Source organism: Schistocerca cancellata, chromosome 1 (genome assembly GCF_023864275.1).
Source record: "Schistocerca cancellata isolate TAMUIC-IGC-003103 chromosome 1, iqSchCanc2.1, whole genome shotgun sequence".
NCBI classification, from domain to species: Eukaryota; Metazoa; Arthropoda; class Insecta; order Orthoptera; family Acrididae; genus Schistocerca; species Schistocerca cancellata.
Genome location: NC_064626.1, coordinates 390,582,071 through 390,599,703, shown reverse-complemented (window position 1 = coordinate 390,599,703; position 17,633 = coordinate 390,582,071). Strand labels below are relative to the sequence as shown.

At 38.4% G+C, this 17,633-nt stretch overlaps 1 protein-coding gene across 4 annotated transcripts in view; it reads right to left on the bottom strand.

The window, feature by feature from the left end:
• The window catches only part of LOC126175547 (metastasis-associated protein MTA3), a 212,602-nt gene that overhangs the window by 16,325 nt on the left and 178,644 nt on the right, over positions 1 to 17,633 (bottom strand). For 3 of the 4 annotated variants that reach the window (XM_049922420.1, XM_049922394.1, XM_049922403.1), the window contains exons 12-15: positions 17,001 to 17,065; positions 16,454 to 16,679; positions 6,534 to 6,737; positions 1,066 to 1,185 (exon numbers count right to left, since the gene is read on the bottom strand). In XM_049922420.1, the coding sequence (XP_049778377.1) occupies positions 1,066 to 1,185; positions 6,534 to 6,737; positions 16,454 to 16,679; positions 17,001 to 17,065 (615 nt within the window). The remainder of the gene's footprint in view (positions 1 to 1,065; positions 1,186 to 6,533; positions 6,738 to 16,453; positions 16,680 to 17,000; positions 17,066 to 17,633) is intronic. The other variant, XM_049922412.1, reaches the window with a different exon arrangement.

The window sequence follows — 17,633 nt, the reverse complement described above, 5'->3', positions numbered from 1 at the left end:
TCCTCCTCCTCCACCTAACACCCACCACCACAACCACAACTACATCTGACATCTACTCCTGGATCAAGGTCTTTTCTGGGACATTATAGGCATTGGTTTTCGTTAATGCATCCATGTGGCTCCATCATATATTCTGATACCATGCATCCATGTGGCTCCTACATGTATTGTAATGTCATATTGACACCTTCAGTTAGGTCACTATCTCAGTCTTCTGTTATCTCTTGGAATCCAGTCAAGAACTTTCTGGGTTGATCTACCATGTAATTGCTTGGTTACTTGTTCCACTCTACTTAATTTCCTGTTTGCAAGTAATAATTACATACCTCCTCCAGTGGGGTACTTTCAGTCTGCTTGCTTTCCTGTCTGTGTTAGTTATTCCCAACATATACTTCTCCACTGCTCACTGCGAAGAAACCCTCAGTTTCAGTATGGTTTTTGCATTTCCTCATTGCCACAATACAAGCTGGTACAACACACTGACTGTAAACTTTCACTTCCAGACAGTTTAGAAGCTTTTTGAAAAGTGTATTTAGTTTACTGTAAGCAGTCCAGGTGAGTTTTACTCTTCTTTTTATTTCTTTCCCTGTCAATCCAACTATCTTCAACTGCCCTAGCTACAAAAACTTAACAACTGGTTCTCCAACTACATTATGAAATTTAACTGATTTATTTTTTATGTATATGTTATAAACATTTTTAAGTCTTACAGTAACTGATTTTAAGGTCTTTAAGTTCTTCTACTTATAGTTGCAGTCTGTCAGCAAAACAAAGATAACTGAGGTATGTTCCATCAACAAATACTCCTTCAATTTCTCAGTTCAAGGATCTGAAGACTTTGTCTTACACTGCTGAGAACAGTTACAGTGCTGTGGAATCTCCTTTCTTGACACCTCTTTCATTTACGAATTACTCACTAAACTGATGAACTTACTTTGATTATTATTTAGATAGTTTTATCTTTTTACAAGAATAAAATATTGTTATACCTGATGGTATACTTATATTTACTGCAAATATCACTAAAGTTAATACATCAGCAAATAAGAAGAAAAAGTCTCTTACCATCCATACCATTCACTTCTTCATAAGCTCGCCGCTTCAAAAGAGGTGCAGATACGTTATTGAGGGCAGCTTTTTCAGCTTCTGGTTTATTTGGGACACGTTCATACAGCAGAGTGCCATCTGCAATTATAAGAACAGTATCCTGAAGAACAATTTATGAATGATACTACACTAAATCTGCCAACAACAGCTGCTATTAAAACAATGCTCTTGATAACATACAACAATAAAAATCTATTAATTTCATAGCAACAGTTTGTGGCTTATTTTACCTGACAATTTGTCTCTCTTATAAATCGTCTATTCTGTCAAGTGTTGTTTCCTGTCACAATCTTAATGTGTTACAAAACAGGTGCCATGTTTAGATAGGTAATAAAATTCAAATCAAACATGACACCTTCTTCACAACTATCATACAACGCTATTTTCTTCCAATCACTTTCCAAGAGTGGAAGTATATGTAATGTTAATAGTCCTAAAGACATACCCTTCTCTGTTTCCACTATACTGAACTGCAGAAAATTATGTATCGAGTTGCAGTATCACACTGAATTGAATATACCCCTATCCACTGTAATTCTTATGTGTGGAAATATTTTACTTTGTTTGATTTGTCTTAAGAGTGTTGAGTGGAAAGCTCAATATGAGTGCACGCTTTGTGGAACACTAAAGGAATTATTACTATGAACAGCAATTGGTTACATTAGAAATGTAAGTACACAAGAAATGTAAGTACACAAGAAATCACTAAAACTGACACGACATGAAATCTGACGTATCCTTCATGTTATGAAGAAGGCAATCTCATCACAAACAGTATAGTATTGCTCATCAAAATAAAATATACTCTGTCTGTAATTGTGAAAGGGATTTGAATGAGTTTCCACATTCTTGGAAACCCTGTACAAGCACACTTTTTTTAAAAAGCTCACCAGAAAATCTATTCCCTGTGGTGAAATGGAGTTAACACAAGAATAATGGCAAGTAATCCTGAGATGATGTATTCAGTGTGATATCTCAAGTTGTTGCAATGGCAATGTAACATTCATATACTATTCCGCAGAGAAACTGTTCCAGACTGATCTTATAGTTCAGTCAAGATCTGCCTATCAGCAAATTAAATGATTTCCTGCCTCAATATCTAGCCACACATGCCTCTTAAGAGAGCAAATATGTCAATGATAGTAGAATGGAATGTCACACCTCTCCTACATTAAAGGACACAATAACTAGATGACTGTGAGGCCAAGTTGTGAAGAGCAGCAAATAGTTCTATTCACAATGCTGAGACATGTCGTCAGAGCCTATTGTATCATTCAGCACAACAGTGCAGGTGTGTGTGTGTGTGTGTGTGTGTGTGTGTGTGTATGTGTGTGTGTGTGTGTGTTTAGAGAGAGAGAGAGAGAGAGAGAGACTTTTCTTGGCTGCATGTTCTGTGTTGATGCAAATTTGGTGAAGTCATCAATATTGTTTGTGAAGTGATACTGAAGTCAAATTTTGCATATCACTGGAGACTTTCTCCTCTATATATAGTGTGTTTAGCATTGACAACAGAACAACAGCAAGAAAAATTATAGTTGAATTAAAATTACTTGCCAGTTGATGTCAATCAGATTATAGTTGAATTAAAATTACTTGCCAGTTGATGTCAATCACTTGCTGTTGCATCAGCTGCCGCTCGCTTAAAGGCGACGCAGAAACATGGCAGGTCAGTTCACAAGTGTTGAAATGCTGTTACATGTAATGCAGGGCAACGCTGGAAACGGCTGCTGTCAGGTATGATGGCAATGCCAGCTGTCCACAGCTAATTTTAAGTTACCAATGACTTAACCATATCAGACGTCAAGTTTTCTAGCCCAGAATTTACACTAATGTCCTAATCTAAGAACAATTTTGTGATGTGCAATATATCTGAGAAAACTGTGGTCAACAACCTGTGATAGAACTATTAATCACACTCACTTTTTTCCTGTGAATAAAGATAACCACTGCAAGCTAATTCAAGACAGAAAATTTTCAGTTTCAGAACTGAAAGCAAACTGCAATTTCTTACTTTCATTGGTTGCCTGAAACCGTCCTCACACTGACTACATGACCTGAAGCAATACCAAATGATGAGCATCCTTGTTGGCACTCTGTTACAGGTTGTAGGCAACACACACAGATTGCAAACGAAAAGAGAATGATAGGAAGAAATAAACATGAGTGAACTAAAAAACCCAATACAATTATGAAAATGATGTGGCAAAGAATAAAAAAATTAAATGAATAAAAATAATAATCAAAGTCATTTGGATAAATATTTAAAAATAAAGAAAATTATCACCTGTTGAGATTCAAACCCACAACCTTCTGAATGAGTAGACAGTTTCTTATCCACTACATTACAGCACCACGTATTGTTACAGTTCTGTATTTAGTCCTTTACAGATACAGTCACAATGATGATTTGGTGCCTTCAAGTTCGGCCACACACAATGTTGCATGAAGTTTATCTATTGTAGGCTGACGTCTATGATGATAACTGATTATGTGACACTGAATTGTTTTTTTCTGCTAAATGATCCAGTAGTGAAGGTTAGTGATGTGTGTGAAATGTACATATTTCATTACCACTGTTGTGTCTGTGTTGTTTTTGGTGAGGTTATTATGTCTGATGACATGTAAAATGAAAGTGCCAGATCCAGAATTCAGGATCCAAACACATCAAGAAAGAAAGCAGGACAAGAAAGTCGGTTGTGACGGTATGGTAGCGGTGAACATTTTGGTGCGACACCGAGTGCTCGGAATAGAGGAAACAAGCTCCAACTTGTAAAATGTCAACTGACAAGCAATTTTAATGTTAAAGGACTTTTCTATGGTGAGGAGAGGCACAAAAATTACGTATAAATGACATTTTTAAAATGCAAAATCAGTTTTTAGCAACATAAAGCAAAACATGGAAATATTTACTAAATTTGATGAAACTTAGTATTTTCCATGTTCTTGTTTACAAAGTGAAATTGTTGCGAATCTCAATCCCACAAATCATATGAATTAGAACACTTATAAAATATTCCACTGGAGCACCTATGAGCCAGCCTCAGGGAGGAAGTGTTGTCTCAATATCTGAGAAGCGATAACGGATAGTGCTGACCAAGTGGCGCTGGGGAACAAACAGGACTACATGCTTAGCAGTGCCTAAGGAGACAGGCCACACCAGGAGAAATATTGAATATGTGACTAGCCTTGTCTAGTGCATCACAGAATATTCTAGAAGCCGCCCTGTGATGCCATATGAGCCGTATAAATAAGGGCACATGAGGACTCAGTAGGGAGTTGAGATCTGTGGTGTATAGTGACGCAGATTCTCTGTCATTTTGTGCCAGACACGGGGCTTAGCACTATTTACTAGCCTTGGCTCTGTAGCACTCATGCAGATAGGTTCAGCAGATGGGAACTTGACTGATAGTGGGAATAAGTAGCAGTGTCAGTACGGACTCTTCATTTTTCAGATGACAAGAAACTTTAGACTTATACCGTGCTTCCTTAACCTATCCTCATCGAGTTCCGTACTCTGCACCGCCTCACAGCCTGATTCTTCCAGCCGTTGAGAGTTTCAGAAGCTGCCCACGCCTACTTCCATGCATCGAGAAGGTCAGCTGAGGTAAGACCGCTGAGTTGTAGCAACGTGTCTAACTCCCTCCCTCTCAGGACATGACAAAATTTGAGGATATTAGTTTACAAGTATTGGTAACTGACTTATTCAATGGTGAATTTAGATTTTTACTTTTTCTCAAGGCTGAATGATCAGATTTAGTAGGTTTAATGTAAATTCCTCCTTTTATCAAAGTAAATAAATTTGATGTGTCATGTCAATTAATATAATGTAATTGATCAGTATGTAACGCAGCAAACTAAAGCAAAAAGAATAGAAAGAATGAATATGCAGTACAACTTAAAAAATAAGCTGCTAGGAAAAACACAAAAACTGGCAAACAAACAGAAAATTCCACTGAAACTGACAAAACAAAATATTACACTAAATTTTCTGTTCCTTATATATGTAAATAACTTCTCTGAACCCCAAAATTGCATGCTCGTAAGCTATGCCGATGACATATCCTACATCAGCTGTGGCAGTGATATGCAGTCTGCAGCTAACAGTACCAAGATCAGTTTCAATATTCTGACCACATACCTCACAGCAAACAAGCTCCTTGTAAATAAAGACAAAATAGTAATAATGAAGTTCATCCTCAGTTATAATGCTGCCATAACTGATACTGTATTTACATCCCCATTGGGTCTTGCATATGCAAGTTCACATAAATTTTTGGGCAGTGTCGTTGATGAACACTTCTCATGGAAAGAACATGTAGATAATATTTGCAAGAAAATCAGTAGAAATGTGTATCTACTGAAATGGGTCTCAGTCTTCTTGGACCACGATACTTTAAGGAAAATTTATTTTGGGTCGATTCATCCGCACCTTCAGTATGGTATTGAGATATGGGGTGGGGCATCAGCAGTTCGTACAGAGCGACATTTTAAATTAAAAAAAAAAAAAGCAGTAAGAATGGTAGCCAAGGTAAAGAAGAGAGAGCCTTGTAGAGACATCTTAAGACAATATAAAATTCTTACGGTGTACTTCATGTATATACTGGAGACAGTCATGTTCGTAAAATAAAATCGTGAATTTAATATGACAAACAGTAATGTACACAGCTATGATACACAGGGAAGGGAAAATTTTCATACAATTGTGACCAATAAAAAGGCAACGGACCACAGCCCACATAGAATGGGAGCAATTTACTACAATGCACTACCCTGTGAACTCCAGAAAGCAAATCTAAATATGCTAAAGAGTAGACTGAAGCAATTATTAATTGAGAAGTGTTGTTACTCTATAGAGGACTTCAAGTTGTAGTGCCATCTTGGAGAACAGTGTATATAGACAATGTCTCCAATCTATCAGTGGTATGAAAGAACTTAATTATACACTGTATTAAGTGTACTGCACTATTATAAATATAAGCTAAATTGTGTTACACTATAGTGGAATCTACTTTTAGTGCCCTTTTGAAAAATAGTGTGTACAGACATGTGTTTGATCGATATGATGTTATGAAAAAATGTAAATATTTTACTGTATATGTGTAATGTAAGCTAAATCTTCCTGACAATGTCCAAAAACTTTTTGTTATATGGACAGAAAATAAATACATAAAAAACAAATAAAAATTGGCAAACAAAATAACACCAAAATAAGCAAATTCTTAGAGAGAAACGGAGGGCGGGGGGGGGGGGGACATTAAAATTTTATATGTAATAAAAGATACAGCTATTATATCCTCTTTTACACTCACAGGACGTTCTTGTACAGTTCTGTTTTTCTACACCGTCTTTCTGGATATTCACTCCAAGCCCAACAGTATTAAGAGATATTCTATTTCTACAACACGTGAAACATAATAATTACAAACCTGGTGCTTTTGGAGGTTTTGGAAAAGAAACATGATCAGGTTTTGGCAGCATATCTTTGGCTGTGAGGATTAGCCAGTCAGGAGTGACAAGATTTGACTGTCCCAACCTGTTTGCAATGTATGTTACACTACCTCTCTCTTTTTTCCGATATCTCATTAACTCTTTCAGTTCCAGCATTGTCTTCCCTCCCATATGTAGCTGGCCTGAAATTACAAAAGAGGAGTTTCAAAATTAAAAAATAATTGCAACATATCTACATACTTAAATTATATTCAAACATCTGTTACAAGTAATGACAACAATTGCCACTACAAGCAATTATGGTGTACCACTTTCAAAGAAATTTAACAATAGTTAGCATACATTACAGCTCCTCACTACAAACATTTGAGCTGACTGGAAACATTAACTGTCACTGCCAAATTTCAAGTTCATTAATATTGTTATCAGATATAGAAAATGAGGAATGGAATGTTTTGCATGGCCAGAGACTTTTTGTGCGAAATTATTTCATATATATGGCGTATGTATTACTTCCTCAAAGTTTCATCCTAACAGTAAGAAGGGTATGAAGAACACTGATGTGAAGCTAAAGGACTATTCACTTAGCATCAAAAATTCATTTACAAGCATTCACCACCATTATCAGCATGACAAAGTTTTGTTTTCAAAACCTCAAACATTAAATGCAGGCATGGTCAAAACAACAAAAAAAAGGTGTATATACACAAGAGTTGTAGATTTGGGTATAAGCTAGGATGATTGAATTAAATGTGCGAGAAAATAAACATACATGGATCTCAATACCACCTTTTACTTGGCAGCAAAGAAAAAAGAAATTCTGATGACAATATGCTTCCCGCCCATCACGTGAAATCATCATTACTGGATACTTAAAAGTTCCTTTGGTCAATGACTATAGGGGGTATTTTGTTTTCATGTGCAGCTCTTGCAAGAGAAGCCTGAACTATGAAACAAACATGGCACGCATGTCACTGTCATCAACTTGTGACGCGTAGTTCAATATCTGTGGGCCAAAGGGCACAAACAGAGCAAAATTTCACAGGGGTATGTGAGGCGTGTATGGGGATGACTGTATGGACTATAGCAATGCCTACAAGTTATGTACACTCATTCGAGAGGGCTGTGTGAACCTTAGTGATTCACCAGGCTCCATGTGGCAACAGCAGCAACCCCACAGAATGTCAGAGTCATTGAGGCACCAATTTTGAACAACCAGCATGTGCAATTGTCAACCTTATAGCAGCAGTTCAACATTTCCTTTGGTACAATGTATGATATTGTTCGCGACACTGAAATTTTGTAAAATTAGTGCTCCTTGGGTGCCTAAGAACCTGACAAACAACTACAAGGGCCAGCGAATGATTACAAGCTTGGATCAATTAATGCACTATGCCACAGAAGGGTGTGACTTTCTGAAAGGAATCATCACTGGTGATGAATCATGGGCATTTCACTAGACGCCCAAAGCCAAACAGGCCTGTATGGAGGGGAATTATGCTGGTTCCCCAGGAGGAAAAAAATAAATAAAAATAAAAATAAAAGTGACTCAATCTGCTACAAAAAGACTCATGACATTGTTGTGAAATGTGTATGGTGGACTCTGCTGAACACAGGACCACTGTGAATGCTGCAGTCTACATTAAAACTTTGGTTACCTTGCATCATGCACTTCATGGCAAACTCCACAACATTAATGCTGATGGTGTCAAACTTCTTTATGACAATGTTCGCCCCCATGTTGCTGCTCCTCGTCACGAGAATACGTCTAATTTGAGTGCGAGGTGTCCAATGCCCACTGCACACTCCAGATCTTGCACCATTGGACTTTTATCCATTTGGTCCCACGAAGAAACTCGTGGCCAGCCAATGGTTTGCAACAGTTAGGAAGTGAAATCAGCAGTCCGCAGATGACTTGACACCATCCAACCAGACTTATATGAACAGGGAATGTTGAAATTGGCACCCATGATAAGAAAAATGTGTTGAGAATGTTGATGACAATGCAGAAAGTGGGTAAAATATGTAAATTCGTTCAGGTTAGAGGGTCTAGGGGAAACACAAGAAGTGCTTCAGTTTCAAAGGATGCAGGTCAAACACAGGAAGAACATATATCTAGGAATTATCGGTATAACAGTTGCAAATTGTCATAGTTGTGCTGGGAAAGTAACAGAGCTCCACGGCCTAAAAGAAAGCACTGCTGCTCAAATTGTTATAGGCACTGAAAGCTTACTGAATTTGGAGATAAGTTCAGTCAAAATTTTTGTTTGGGACCTAACAATGGATAAGCTAAATGCAGCTGGTGGTGGCCCGGTTGTTGCTGTTAGAAGTGGCTTTATTTTCCAGTGAAATTGAAGTATGTAGTTTCTGTGAGTTAGTATGAGTAGAGGTCGTTCTTGGCAACTGGAATAAAATAATAATTGTATCCTTCTACTAATCTCGTAACTCAGATGATACAATTGCTGAAAGGTTCAAAGAAAACTTAAGTGTAATTTCAAACAGTCATAGTTGGTGGCGATTTCAATTTACCTTAGATACGATGATGAAAATATATATTTAGATCCTGAGGTATGCACAAACCATCATCCAAAATTGTGCTAAATGCACTTCTTGAAGATTATTTCGAACACTTAGTTCATGGCCCACTCGAAGAGTAATAGTTGCGAGAAGGCACATGACCTAATAGCAACAAATAATCCTGCGCTAATAAGAAGCATCAAAACAGATACAGCGATTAGTGAATACAGGGCTGTCATAGCAAGACTGAATACCGCAACTCCCAAATCCACCAAAAATAAATGCAAAATACACTTGTTCAAAAAAAGCAGAAAAAAGATTTGCTTGACGTCTTTCTGAGAGACAATCTCCATTCCTTCCAACTTAACAATGTAAGTGTAGACCAGATGTTGCTTGAGTTGAAAGAAACAGTATCAACAGCAATTGAGAGATTTATACCAAATAAATGAACAAATGATGAAGCTGATCCCCTATGGTACACTAAAAAAAACACCACCACCACCACCACCACCACCACCACCAGCACCACATGCAAAATTGAAACGAACGTAAAATCCCCAAAATTAGTGATCTTTTACAGAAACTCAAATTTAGCACTGACTTCAATGCGAGATGCTTATCATAGTTTCTAAAACAACATTTAGTCTCAAAACCTGGTAGAAAATCCACAGAGATTCTGGTCACATCCAAAGTATGCTAGTGGTGGGACACACTCAAAGCCTTCTCTGGATGACAGCAATGGAAATACAATAAATGACAGATTTACTAAACACAGCCTTCCGAAATTCCTTGACCAAAGAAGACAAAGTAAATATTCCAGAATTAGAATCAAGAACAGCTGCCAACATGAGTAACTCAGAAGCAGACATCCTCAGAGCAGTGAATCAACTTAAGTCACTTAATAAAAGCAAGACTTCTTGTCCACACTGTATACCGATTAGTTTCCTTATAGAGTATGGTTATGGAATAGCTCCACACTTAAGAATCATATACAACCACTTGCTCGACAAAAGATTAATACCCAAAGACTGGAAAGTTGCACGGGTCACACCAATATTCAACAAAGGCAATAGGGATAATCCACTAAATTACAGGCCCATATCATTAACAACAGCATGCAACAGGGTTCTGGAATATATACAGGGTGATTCAAAAAGAATACCACAACTTTAGGAATTTAAAACTCTGCAACGACAAAAGGCAGAGCTAAGCACTATCTGTCGGCGAATTAAGGGAGCTATAAAGTTTCATTTAGTTGTACCTTTGTTCGCTTGAGGCGCTGTTGAGTAGGCGTCAGCATCAGTTGATGCTAAGATGGCGACCGCTCAACAGAAAGCTTTTTGTGTTATTGAGTACGGCAGAAGTGAATCGACGACAGTTGTTCAGCGTGCATTTCGAATGAAGTTATGGTGTTAAACCTCCTGATAGGTGGTGTATTAAACGTTGGTATAAACAGTTTACAGAGAATGGGTGTTTGTGCAAAGGGAAAAGTTCTGGACGCCCGAGAACGAGTGATGAAAATGTAGCACGCATCCAGCAAGCATTTGTTCGCAGCCCAGGAAAATCGACTCGCAGAGCTAGCAGAGAGCTGCAAATTCCACAATCTGTCCGTAACTACCTGAACGTCAACTACCCGAGGCGATGGATCGGCCGCCAGGCAGCCCGTGACAGAGCACTTCATCACTGGCCTCCAAGAAGCCCTGATCTTACCCCCTGCGATTTTTTCTTATGGGGGTATGTTAAGGATATGGTGTTTCGGCCACCTCTCCCAGCCACCATTGATGATTTGAAACGAGAAATAGCAGCAGCTATCCAAACTGTTACGCCTGATATGCTACAGAGAGTGTGGAACGAGTTGGAGTATCGGGTTGATATTGCTCGAGTGTCTGGAGGGGGCCATATTGAACATCTCTGAACCTGTTTTTGAGTGAAAAAAAAAAAAAAAAAAAAAAACCTTTTTAAATACTCTTTGTAATGATGTATAACAGAAGGTTATATTGTGTTTCTTTCATTAAATACACATTTTTAAAGTTGTGGTATTCTTTTTGAATCACCCTGTATATTGTGTTTGTACATTATGAATTACCTCAAAGAGAGTGGTGTATTGACACACAATCAACATGGATTTACAAAACATCGTTCTTGTGAAACACAACCAGCTCTTTACTCACATGAGGTGATGTATTCCTCATTTCCTGGTAGAGCGTTCACAGCTCATAGTAACTGACAGGAAGTCATTATGAACAACAGAAGTGATTTCTGGTTTTCCCCAAGGTAGCGTTCCTTATCTATATATACAATTTAGGAGACAATCTGAGCAGCTGCCTTACATTGTTTGCAGATGATGCTGTCATTTATCATTTAATAAAGTCACCAGAAAATCAGAACAAATTGCAAAATGATTTAGATAAGATATCCGTATGGTGCGAAAATTGGCAACTGACCCTACATAATGAAATGTGTGGGGACATCCACAGGAGTATTAAAAGGAATCTGTTTATCTTCAGTTACACAATAAATCAATCAAATCTAAAGGCTATAAATCCAACTAAATATCTATAAACAACTTAAACTGGAAAGAGCAAATAGAAAATGTTGTTGGGAAGGCAAACCAAAGACTTCATTTTATTGGCAGAACACTTCAGAGCGTCCATCCTCTTTTGGAGTACAGCTGCATGGTGTGGGAATCCTTGCCAGTATGGATTAACGGAGTACATCAGGAGTGTTCAAAGAAGGGAGCATGTTTTAGCTTATCTAGAAGTAGGGGAGAGAGTGTCACAGACACGATACAGAATTTGGCGAGGACATCACTACAAGAAAGGCGTTTCTCATCTCATCGCAATGGAATCGTCTCATGAAATTTCAATCACCAACTTTCTCTTTCAAACGCAAAAAAAATTTGTCAATGCCACACTACATACAGAGAAATGATCATCATAATAAAATAAGGGAAATCACAGCTTGCATGAAAAGATACAGGTGTTTGTTTTTTCCCACATGCTGTTCAAGAGTTGAATAATACAAAATTATTGCGAAGGTGGTTCAATGAACCCTCTGCCAGGCACTTAAGTGTGATTCATGGAATATCCATGTCGGTGTAGATGAAGATCTACCCGCCCTGGTAAATGGCTTTCAGTATTTCATGTGAGAAAAGTGTGAGTTGTGTCCCATATGATCTATGTTTTCGAAATAAAAACTGACTAGCTTGAAGGAGGTCATTCTGTACGAGCTACAAGGTCCGTTAGAAAAGTATCCAACCTTTGGCCAGGAAAAAAGAAAAACTGGCTTACCTGCTACATTGGATGCCTAATCACCCTCAATGAAGTCTCTTGCCTCAAATTGTGTTCCTTTCAATGACCCTGAGAGTTTGGGGAATATCCAGAAGTCACAAGGGGCCATATTAGAAGAGTAAGGAGCCTGATGAAGCACAGGAATCTGGTATTTTGCCAAAAGAGTCTGAATCAAATGCGATAACGTGCTCAAACATTGTCGTGATGGAGGCACCAATTTCCTGTTGACCGCAAGTCCAGTCTCTTGTGCTGCACAGTGTCGCATAGGTGGTGGAGTACATCCCTGTAGTAGTCTTTGATGATTGATTGACCCTGTGGTGTGTGCTTGTGGTGTACCATACTGCAGGAGTTAAAGGAAAGAGTTAGCATCACTTTGACATTGCTCTCTTTGGCCTTGGTGATGAGGAATGCTTCCACTGTGACAACTGATTTGGTTTCCATGTCATGATATTGGTGTTCACAAAGTTGGAGTCACAGTGGAGTCCAGCATGTCCTGTGAGACTTCAACATGAAGTTGCTTTAGCTCCACAAACTGTAACTTCAGCACAAATTTCGTCAACACTCTCTTCATGGCCAAATGTTCAGTTGCAATGGATGTGTCAGAAACTGGTGATGCCCATCTCTTCCACAATTTCTCTGATCATCACACAATGGTTTCACCTCACCACACAGCGTTCACTTTGGGAATGACATGGTCATTCTGATACCCAATCATGTGTGACTCGCTCTCCACTGGAGTGCAGCTGTCTTTAAACCAATCGTACCACTCCTTAATCTGTGTGATGCCCACAGCCTTGTCACTGAAAGCCGTTTTGAGTTTTCCAAATGGTTTCCACTTGGCTGTCACCCAGTTTCTGGTAAAACTTAATGCAATAGCACTGCTTCAGTCGCTCCTACATTTCCATTTCAGTGAAAAACTGATGCAAGCACTACACACTACCTCACTCAACTGTTGCTTGCCATCAACTGATGCTACTGAGTAGTGGGAAATATTCACACAAGCACACAAAGACAAAGGTTCAAGCTTGAGTCAGCAAGCGTGCTAGGTTCAAATCCATCAGGTTTGTGGGAGGGGAGGTCAAATACTTTTCTAACAGGCCTTGTATCTCATTATGTTTGAGGTCAGAATATGGTCTAAGATTCTACAAGAAATTGATGTCAGGGATATTAAACGGTAGTTTTGTGGATCACTTCTACTACCCTTCTCATACGCATGTGAGAGCTGTGCTTACTTCCTTCCAGTTACTGGGCACAGTTTCTTGTTCGAGGGTCTACGATAAATTGCAGTTAACAAAGGGGATAAGTCACTTGCGAATCGAGTATAAAATCTGACAGGGATTCTGTCAGGCCCTGGGGCTCCATTCAATTTTAACAGATTCAGATGTTCTCCATGCCACTGACACCAAAACCTATTTTACTCATCTTCTCAGTGGTATGAGAAATAAATTGGGACAATACTACTGGGTTTTTCTTTGTAAAGTAACATTTGAAAATGTAGTTAAGCATTTCTGTTTTTGTTTCGCTATTTACAGTTTCAGTTCCTGACTCATCCATGAGTGTCTGGACACTAACTTTGAAGTCACTAACAGGCTTTCCATATGACTAGATGTCATAGTTCCTCTATGTGCTGCTATCCTGAGCCAAAAGTTTCAACTTCCTCACTGAGCAATGATACTATTGTTTCTCTGTCTAGTTTGCTGAATATATCAATCTTTCTGCTCGTTTCAGATGCCCTTTGTGTTTTGGCATTCATTGTTGCTATAAGTGCTTCAGGGTCACTGACACCAGTTTCAATATGGACTTCCTCAAAGAGGTCAGTTATGTTTGTTGCCATTAGGTCTAATACACCACAGGTAGGGTACTGAACATCTGTTTTGGGTAGTTTTTAGAGAAGATATTTAGTAATGTCTCACAGTATATCTTCTCACACTCATCAGTAATGGAACTATAATTATCCCAGTTGATTGCTGGATGATTAAAGTCTCATCCAATGAGTACAGCATCATTAGGGAACGTATGTACAAGTAAACTGAGTTTCCTCTAAAGTTTTTTCAGTTATATCAGGAGGAGAACCTGAAGGTCGAAAGACAGATGTTATCCTGATTTTTTGCCCGCCCTTGGCACTGGCTCTTGCCCTTACAACCAAACAGGCTGCTTTGTTTCTATGTTGGTGGAACTGAATTTCTTGTCTACTGCAGCAAGTACACCACTTCCATTTTCCATTTCCCTATCCTTTTGGTATACACTTAAATTTTCCACAAAGGTGCCACTACTGTTAACTTTAGGTATTAACCAGCTTTCTGTGCATAATAATGTATGAGATTCAGTGCTTTTCAGGAGCACTTCAAACTCTTATTTTGTTGTGAACGCTTTGGCAGTTAATCACTAGGATTTTAATACTCTCATCTGCAGAAGGCATTTCCTTGTACCTCACACTGAGTCTTCTAGCTCATCCCAGAACCCTCAGAGTCTCTGTTGAAGCCTTTCTCTTGCTGCAGAACCAGGGGGGCCATGATCTGTTCTGGGTAAAATGTTGCAGATTGCGAGCTTCACTGAAACACTGTGAAAAAGCTGGTATTCTCAACTCTCTCTGCTAGTTGCCATAATTACTCAAGTATGACCTACGAACCCAGATGACAGGCATCATCTGTTCCAACATACACCACAATCTGTAGTTGGTTGCATTCTGTTCCCTCAATAGCTGTCACAGTAGCCTCTTCAACATACTGAGTGTACGTAATGTTCCTTCCCATCCCCTGCTGCCACTTACTTAAGTAGTCAAGTTATTTCCCATATGTTCGAACTGCCAATGACTAATAGACACCCTAATCATTTGTGTTTGGCTCCTCTTGACACAGGACAAAGCTGGTTTCCCTGGAACACATGGAGTGATTCCCACTGGCTCAGTTTCAGTTTCGGTGAAGGCGGCACACTCAACTTGTTTCCATTTGTTTCCGAGAGGCATTGGTATAACACCCTGAGTCCCCCCCCCCCCCCCCCCCCAGGCCCTGTCTCCCCTGTATATGATGAGGAGACCCAACATTGATGCACCACTCACATCAAGTGGATGGGTAATGATGGGACTTTTATTTCCTGCCGGAGGGACACTGTCTGCAAGGGAGGATAGAACTTAAGGTATCCTTAGTACCTCTGGTACACAACTCTTGGTAGCTCTCCTAACACATCCATTCACAGCAGCTTCCAATTGTTTGACAGATGTCAGGGTGATTTCCAGCTGACTGAAAACAGCAGTGGAGCTGCATAACACCTGGTGTAATGTTTTACAGAAAACTAAACAATTTATGCCTGGTGCAGTATTTTACTGAGTAGCAAACAAATAACTTTACACTGACCTTGCTGATTTTCTTTTAGTTTACGAGTTTGATATGTTACAAATATTATCTGCAGTCTTTTGGAATTTAAGTAATTTATAACCAACAACGTCGTCTCTATTATGGCAACAGAAAACTTTGTAAAGTTTTGCTAGTTCTCTGAAGCATTTTCTAAGTTACTGTTACTAAGAAAGGTTGACAGCTGTGTTATTTTACAATAAATGTAGACAATACACACTCCTATTAAAAGAGAGAACTAATGTGAAACAATATGTTACTCATTCACAGTAGCTGTATATCACAAACACAGTAATATGTTCCTGAAAAGCACAGGGTAGTTTACAACCGACAGTTTAATACGACACATTATACCTCAACATCAGCAGAAGTTTTGATAAAATTAGCACAAAAAAAAAATAATAATAAAAAATAAAAAAAATAAAAAATAAAAGTTTAAATCTTACGTCAAGCTTTTGTACCTAAGTTTTTGAAATGAATTCAGGTAATGCACATGATTTTATTCCAAGACAAAGGAAATGCTGGAAGTCTGCTTATATATGTAAGTAAACAAATGTGTGAATTGCATGGATTTTGTCACACAGCTGACTTTGTCCTCCCTTTTACACTAGCATGCCAAAGATGACAATATCACGTCTAGTTAACACCATATTATTTCAGGTTTTTATATCATTGGTCAAAAAGGAACTTGCAAATACCCAAGTTATGTAAAGAACATACTCTTAAAATAGTACTGCTTACATTCCTGCTTGACGTGAGCAACATTGATAGGCCAGAAAGGCGCTCTGGCTGCATGGCGAGGTTGTATAATGTGCCTGCAAAGGCGCCGAGACAGTCTCGTCAATGGAGTCGTGCACAGGTAAAATGCTGTGCGGGTTTTCATGATGGGCCTCGGTGAACCAGAACGTATTGCCAAACCGTGAGCTGTGGCATAGTGCCTTGCCAAGTGTGCCTTAAGTTTGAACTCCTGAAATCACAAAAGCACATCTTTTGGAAAATTGAAGAAAAAAAGAAATGGAAAGCTTTTTTTTAAATTAACAGGATTCTGTTTGGATCACATGTCGACACAGGCATTCAATTGTTCGTAGAATATAGAGATTTTTAATGAAAGATCTTCCTCATACAAAGAAGTGATTTTCTTAAATACATGCCAGGATTTCTAGAATATTTCTGCAGTTACTATCTTTTCCCCATATTTAGCATATTTTCAGATTTTTTTAATCTTGTTTTTACCCAATATCACGCCAAAAAATTATGAGTGAAAAAACGAAAAATATAATGGACTTACTTTTCCACAATTCACTAAACTACACCTGTGTGGTCGATGAGAAGTCAAGTTTGATGGTGCCCTCTCTGTAACAAAATGATAGATTTTGTGATTACAAAATAGCTATCCTGCATAGAATATCGCCTTTTCACAATTTAGTTTATCTCTCTTTCTCCAGATATGAGATTAAATATTCACAAAAACTTACAGTTAATAATTTATTATTATTATCACACAAGTTGTACGAGCATCCGACATTTATAAGCTATTTTCTTCTGCTCACACAATATCTTTCAGGTAACAGTGTTGCAACTGCTTCCCACGATAACAGCTTTATAAATAATAAGAGCGAGACGAGCAAGCCCAGTTATCTCAAGTCTAATAACAGTGAGATACACTGATATTTACTGTCAAATATAATTTATGTCTGATTCAAATTTCAGAATTTAGTGGACTAACTTCAGTGACAGAACTACTTAGCTGCTGCAAAATCATATCTCAGTCAATATCAAAACTACAATCTGAATGTCTTGAGTAAGAACTGCTGAAGAACACAAAAATAGAGACAGACAGATCCGACTACAATTTAGAGATAAAAATTCAGCAGAAAAAAAGACTAATGACCCAAAAAATTGCAGAAACTGGTCTGTCCTC